Raw genomic sequence first — 7500 nt, 5'->3', positions numbered from 1 at the left:
ACCGCTATTTGTTTTTTATTTGTTCTATTTATTTGTTCCCATAAATTCTGACCTTGATAATGATCTAGATTCATATCAGGATCATTAAGTATAAAGTTTAATGAAAAGAAAGAGTAAAGTAAAGAAAAAAGACTCTTTTTTTTTTTTCATTTTAAAATTGATTATCGATCGATTTGGCAATAACGAAAGGATTACTAGTAACTAGTAATCCGCGTTGCTCTCACTAAAGCGCATACCCGTATGGATATCAATATATCACTCGCGCCTTTGTTTGTTACAACACGGCGATTCGAATCTAAAATTTAAATAGAAAATGGCTTGAATGAAATCATAAGAATATCTATGCTGTACACTTTTCTTTATTGCCCTGGGATTGTAGTTCAATTGGTCAGAGCACCGCCCTGTCAAGGCGGAAGCTGCGGGTTCGAGCCCCGTCAGTCCCGACGGATACAATAAAAAAAAAATACATCAATTGATCCCTCCATTTTCTGTGAAAGGGAATACAAATGAAAGAATTTCATTCCCAAGGATAGCCTTTTTTATTTATTTTTTCCTTTCCATTTTTTGTTGGGGTTTATTTGTAAACTATTTGTAAACGGTGAAAGTGGAAAAGCAGTCAGATGATACTTCATCAGATGATTGTACAAGGAAGGCGGTAGATTATCGAAAAGAAAGAGTGGAAAAGAATATATAGAAATAAAGGAAAGGAATTCTTTTGATTGGGCCAGAATCCAATTTTGTATTCGGTGTGGATAAAAGAGCTTCCTATGTTATACTATTCAATTCTCGACGGTGAATCGATTTGATAGCTTAGATATTGTTATTCATGATATTGATCCGATTCGATGTCATTGAAATGTAATTCATCGCATTGAATTTACAAGCGACAAATTTATCATCTCTATGGGATTAAATCCCGAGTTATTGCGAAGTAAAAAAAACAATGAAATTATGGAAGTAAATATTCTCGCATTTATTAGCTACAGCGCTGTTCATTCTAGTTCCTCACCCGCCTTTTTACTTATAATATACGTAAAAACTGTCAGTCAAAGTGATTAATTTGAATGAAACTTGACTTTTTATCAAGGATTTAAGAATAAAAAGGATTCCAATTTCACGTCTTAAATAAATTAAATAAAATGAATGGACTAGAAATCAGCAGTATCCTATCAAACTCGATAGTATGGTAGAAAAAAAAAATATGAATCTTTCTACCATACTATCCATATCTATTATTGTAATGTATAAAGATACAAGCTTAATATAGATGAATCTACATATGTATCTTCATACATGTCGATATCAATTAATATATGTAATGTAAATAGATATGTAATGTACATAGTATCTCAATTTTATTTCTTCGCTTGATCTATTTTATTTGTGTTGATTTCAATCAATCTGAAATAATTGAAAGGCAAGTCTTACGATTTTCTAATTCTTTCATTTCATGGAACCGATTTTTAATTTAACTTCTTTTCTTTGATCCATGATATGAATGAGTCAATAAAGCATGGCATAAATAAAATTCCTAAAATAATAAATAAAACAGGGGGTAAGTGTGCAATATGTGACTACACTAAAGGCAAGATCTTATTAAATAAAAGAACTACTTTTTTTTCTCTTTGAACAGTAACAGTAAAGAGGGAAGGAAATAAAAACAAACAAATACAGAAAAAAAAAAAGGGGGGGGGGGTTCCTTGTCCCTCATTGTCCTATATATAACTCTGGTAAGAGCTGGTTCATCAAAATAGAAAAATTTAGGAAGAATTCTTTTTTTTTTTAATAAATTGCCTATCATCCGTATCCCTTTTACTTTCGAAATACGAACATGGGAATTATTGAAATGTTTGTTTGATTTTGATTGAAAGGGTATTATTCATAGAATACATTACTCCACTAGAATCCAAGAATTTCGAAATGAAGACTAATAAAATAGTTTAAAAAGGCTTTGCAAAACGATCTAGAAACAATTGATCACGGTTTGATTCCTCAACCCAATTAGAAGTACCCCTAGAGTCCACTTCTTCCCCATACTACGAGTGAAAGGGAAAATGTAAAGACTACCATTAAAGCAGCCCAAGCAAGACTTACTATATCCATGTGTATTATGTCCCCTAATTTCTATGAATATGAAACCAAATAGGAAGGAATTTTTCCATTATTGTTCACTAATAATAGTGGAATTACCGGTGCAGAGTCAAAAGGAAAAGGGAATTCTGACACACCACCGTTGATGAAACACTTCAATAAATCCGCTTATAACAAGTTCTTATATGATTTCTAGTAAAATCGAGAACCATTAAGCACAAGCAAAATACGCAGTAACACTTTTGGAAGTATCAAAAGAATGTTACTCACAAGTAGCAATTAATAAGACTTCTTCTTTCTTTTGGTGTCCTTATTAAGTAAAAGCCAATTATCCATCCAATCTAATAATGATTGGATGCCTGAACACATCAGAGACTTTCATCAGTCTGTATACAAAGTATCTTCCAACCCTTCTACAACCATTCATTAGTTAATTAAACACTTCCCCGTTATCCAATCTAATTCAAGACTCCGATAGTAGCCCCTCTATTAGTAGGGGAGGGGCTACCATATCAAGATTTACTCATTCCCTTCCACTACTCTAGTTTTTCCTTGAATCCTAGACGTAAGGATTTACAACACTTTAGAAAACAAAACCATCCGGAAGTTTATAATCAAGTTTATAATCAAGAAAGTATCAAGAGTCCTTTTCTTACACTTGTTTTTGCCGGAGAAAATTGGTCGAGTTATATCAGCAAAAACAGAATATAGGATTTCGCTTTTTTTGTTGATCAGGCGACACCCGGATTTGAACTGGGGGAATAAGGGATTTGCAGTCCCCCGCCTTTACCGCTCGGCCATGTCGCCAAAAGGCTACAAACAAAAAAATGAGAGTATCCCTTTTTATTTTTAGATTGGATCCATACCTTCAATTGGTTATAGTATCTCAAGACACACAATATCTAAAAACAAAAACTTTCCCTTTCTTTTTTCTTTTCTATTGAAAAAGAAAATGTGGATTCTCAGTTACAAAAGTAAAAATGCAGGACAAAAAAAATTGGAACCATTAACTATTAACTATTGACGGCAAATTTATGGACGATTCTTCTTCACTTGTCTTTCTCTAATGGTATAAGAAAATAAAAATGGATACATAACTAATTAGTATTGATTTTTTTTTTCAATTTTTCAATTCAATAAAAAAAACTTTCTTAATTTCAATTATAAATTATATAATTATAAATTATATTATAATAAATATAACAGCAATTATGAGTCTATGTAAAACCCCCGAACATAAGTTGTTACACAGCTCTAGTTATCTAATGAGGTATTTTATCTATCTAGATATGATTCCATAGGGAATCAGCAAGAAATTATCGTGTTTCAATTTTTCATTGAATAGATTAAAATTAAAGAAAAAATAGAATTTTTGATAGAGCACAGCCATGTGTTGTCTCCACTAGAGAGCTATAATGGAATAAAAAGAAAAGAGGAAAGACATATATAAATAGAAATGCTATATCTGCATATGTTTAATAAATACAAGCCCTCTTTTCGTACGCCACTTCAATCATATTCTAAATATCTACTAAAAAATAAAAAACTAAAAAATGGTAAAAACATCTCTCTTCTCTGCGAATCATTTTTTGAACAGAACATGGAATCTATGAAAAAATTAAGTGCTAGAAAAATCACTCTCTCCCGATATATATTTTAATGATTATTTTGTCTTTATCTCAACGAACAGATCAAATCAGGAATTCATTTCATTTTTCTCGGTATTCAATCGGATTTGGAATATGGAATATCATAATAATGGTAGAAATTGAATTATTATTTTTTTTTTTGATATTCTATACAAAACTCCATAAGGCTAAATGGCATTTATCAATTCTTTTATGTAGCTGTTTGTTATAAATATAAATTAAAATTTGAGTATAATTTTTCTTCTTCCGTTCATACGCATTTCATACATTCCATATATATTATATGGTATATGGAGTTAGATAAAATTTCATGTGATTCAGTAAACAGAATAGAAATTCAATTCCATCATTATTAGATCGATTCATATGATTCGATGAAGAATGAGAAAAGAATGGGATTTTTTTGATAAATGGGAAATTCAAAATGCTCGGGAATGAAAATGGGGAAATGTATACAATACCTGGGTTGAATCAGATACAATTTGAAGGATTTTGTGGGTTCATGGATCGGGGCTTAACAGAAGAACTTGATAAGTTTCCAAAAATTGAAGATACAGATCAAGAAATTGAATTTCAATTATTTGTGGAAACATATCAATTGGTGGAACCGTTGATAAAAGAAAGGGATGCTGTATATGAATCACTCACATATTCTTCTAAATTATATGTATCCGCAGGATTAATTTTGAAAACCAGTAAGGATATGCAAGAACAAACAATTTTTATTGGAAACATTCCTTTAATGAACTCCCTCGGAACTTCTATAGTAAATGGAATATACAGAATTGTGATCAATCAAATATTGCAAAGCCCCGGTATCTATTATCGATCAGAATTGGATCCTAACGGAATTTCGGTCTATACTGGTACCATAATATCAGATTGGGGGGGGAGGTTCGAATTAGAGATTGATAGAAAAGCAAGGATATGGGCTCGTGTAAGTAGGAAACAGAAAATATCTATTCTAGTTCTATCATCAGCTATGGGTTCGAATCTAAGAGAAATTCTAGAGAATGTTTGCTACCCTGAAATTTTCTTGTCTTTCCTGACCGATAAGGAAAAAAAAAAAATTGGGTCAAAAGAAAAATGCCATTTTGGAGTTTTATCAACAATTTTCTTGTGTAGGCGGGGATCCGGTATTTTCTGAATCCTTGTGTAAGGAATTACAAAAGAAATTCTTTCAGCAAAGATGTGAATTAGGAAGGATTGGTCGACGAAATATGAACCAGAGACTGAATCTTAATATACCTCAGAACAATACATTTTTGTTACCGCGAGATATATTGGCAGCTGCGGATCATTTGATTGGAATGAAATTTGGAATGGGTACACTTGACGATATGAATCATTTGAAAAATAAGCGTATTCGTTCTGTAGCGGATCTCTTACAAGATCAATTCGGATTGGCTCTGGTTCGTTTAGAAAATGTAGTTAGAGGAACTATATGCGGAGCAATTAGGCATAAATTGATACCGACTCCTCAGAATTTGGTAACTTCGACTCCATTAACAACCACTTATGAATCCTTTTTCGGATTACACCCATTGTCTCAAGTTTTGGATCGAACAAATCCATTGACACAAATAGTTCATGGGAGAAAATTGAGTTATTTGGGCCCCGGAGGATTGACCGGGCGAACTGCTAATTTTCGGATACGAGATATCCATCCTAGTTACTATGGACGCATTTGCCCAATTGACACGTCTGAAGGAATCAATGTTGGACTTATTGGATCCTTAGCAATTCATGCCAGGATTGGTCGTTGGGGGTCTCTAGAAAGTCCATTTTATAAAATATTTGAGAGATCAAAAAAAGCACAGATGCTTTATTTATCCCCAAGTCGAGATGAATATTATATGGTAGCGGCAGGAAATTCTTTGGCCTTGAATCAGGGTATTCAGGAAGAACAGGTTGTTCCGGCTCGATACCGCCAAGAATTCCTGACTATTGCATGGGAACAAGTTCATCTTCGAAGTATTTTTCCTTTTCAATATTTTTCTATGGGAGCTTCCCTCATTCCTTTTATCGAGCATAATGACGCGAATCGGGCTTTAATGAGTTCTAATATGCAACGCCAAGCAGTTCCGCTTTCGCGTTCCGAGAAGTGCATTGTTGGAACTGGGTTGGAACGCCAATTGGCTCTAGATTCAGGGGTTCCCGCTATAGCCGATCAAGAGGGAAAGATCATTTCTACCGATACTGACAAGATTATTTTATCGGGTAATGGGGATACTCTAAGCATTCCATTAGTTATGTATCAACGTTCCAACAAAAATACTTGTATGCATCAAACTCCCCGGGTTCAGCGGGGTAAATGCATTAAAAAGGGACAGATTTTAGCGGATGGTGCCGCTACGGTTGGTGGCGAACTCGCTTTGGGCAAAAACGTATTAGTAGCTTATATGCCATGGGAAGGTTACAATTTTGAGGATGCGGTACTCATTAGCGAGCGTCTAGTATATGAAGATATTTATACTTCTTTTCACATACGAAAATATGAAATTCAGACTCATGTGACAAGCCAAGGTCCTGAAAGAATCACTAACGAAATATCGCACCTAGAAGCCCATTTACTCCGCAATTTAGACAAAAATGGAATTGTGATGCTGGGATCTTGGGTGGAGACGGGCGATATTTTAGTAGGTAAATTAACGCCTCAGGTGGCGAAAGAATCATCATATGCTCCAGAAGATAGATTATTACGGGCCATACTTGGGATTCAGGTATCCACTTCAAAGGAAACTTGTCTAAAATTACCTATAGGTGGGAGGGGTCGAGTCATCGATGTGAGATGGATCCAGAAAAAAGGGGGTTCTAGTTATAATCCGGAAACGATTCGTGTATATATTTCACAGAAACGCGAAATGAAAGTAGGCGATAAAGTAGCCGGAAGACATGGAAATAAGGGTATCATTTCCAAAATTTTACCTAGACAGGATATGCCTTATTTGCAAGACGGAAGACCTGTTGATATGGTCTTCAACCCATTAGGAGTCCCTTCACGAATGAATGTGGGACAGATATTTGAATGCTCGCTTGGGTTAGCAGGGAGTCTACTAGATAGACATTATCGAATAGCACCGTTTGATGAGAGATATGAACAAGAGGCTTCGAGAAAACTAGTGTTTTCCGAATTATATGAAGCCGGTAAGCAAACAGCGAATCCATGGGTATTTGAACCCGAGTATCCAGGAAAAAGCAGACTATTTGATGGAAGAACGGGGGACCCTTTTGAACAACCTGTTATAATAGGAAAACCTTATATCTTGAAATTAATTCATCAAGTTGATGATAAAATACATGGGCGTTCCAGTGGACATTATACACTTGTTACACAACAACCACTTAGAGGAAGGTCCAAGCAAGGAGGACAACGGGTAGGAGAAATGGAGGTTTGGGCTCTAGAGGGATTTGGTGTTGCTCATATTTTACAAGAAATGCTTACTTATAAATCTGATCATATTAGAGCTCGCCAAGAAGTACTTGGTACTATGATCATTGGAGGAACAATACCTAAACCTGAAAATGCTCCAGAATCTTTTCGATTGCTCGTCCGAGAATTACGATCTTTGGCTCTGGAACTGAATCATTTCCTTGTATCTGAGAAGAACTTCCAGATTAATAGGAAGGAAGCTTAATCGGAATGAATCAGAATTTGTCTTCTATGATCGACCGATATAAACATCAACAACTCCGAATTGGCTCAGTTTCTCCCCAACAAATAAGTGCTTGGGCCAATAAAATCCTACCTAATGGAGAA

At 34.6% G+C, this 7500-nt stretch overlaps 1 protein-coding gene and 1 non-coding gene across 2 annotated transcripts in view; both read left to right on the top strand.

The window, feature by feature from the left end:
- The first annotated feature begins 369 nt into the window (after positions 1–369).
- Positions 370–443, top strand: TRNAD-GUC (transfer RNA aspartic acid (anticodon GUC)). The gene has a single exon. It is a non-coding gene; the product is annotated as a tRNA-Asp (tRNA).
- Positions 444–5076: 4633 nt separating this feature from the next.
- Positions 5077–7500, top strand: part of LOC149510411 (DNA-directed RNA polymerase subunit beta') — a 5175-nt gene continuing 2751 nt past the window's right edge. The window contains exon 1 of the mRNA XM_089757582.1: positions 5077–7500. This exon is cut by the window's right edge and continues 336 nt beyond it. Coding sequence (XP_089613708.1) covers positions 7384–7500 — 117 coding nt within the window. The 5' untranslated portion in view covers positions 5077–7383.

The sequence above is a fragment of the Durio zibethinus genome, unplaced genomic scaffold, assembly GCF_047325235.1.
Source record: "Durio zibethinus cultivar Kanyao isolate XHJ-2024 unplaced genomic scaffold, ASM4732523v1 HiC_scaffold_43, whole genome shotgun sequence".
Classification (NCBI taxonomy): domain Eukaryota; kingdom Viridiplantae; phylum Streptophyta; class Magnoliopsida; order Malvales; family Malvaceae; genus Durio; species Durio zibethinus.
This window is presented reverse-complemented; position numbering and strand designations above follow the sequence as displayed.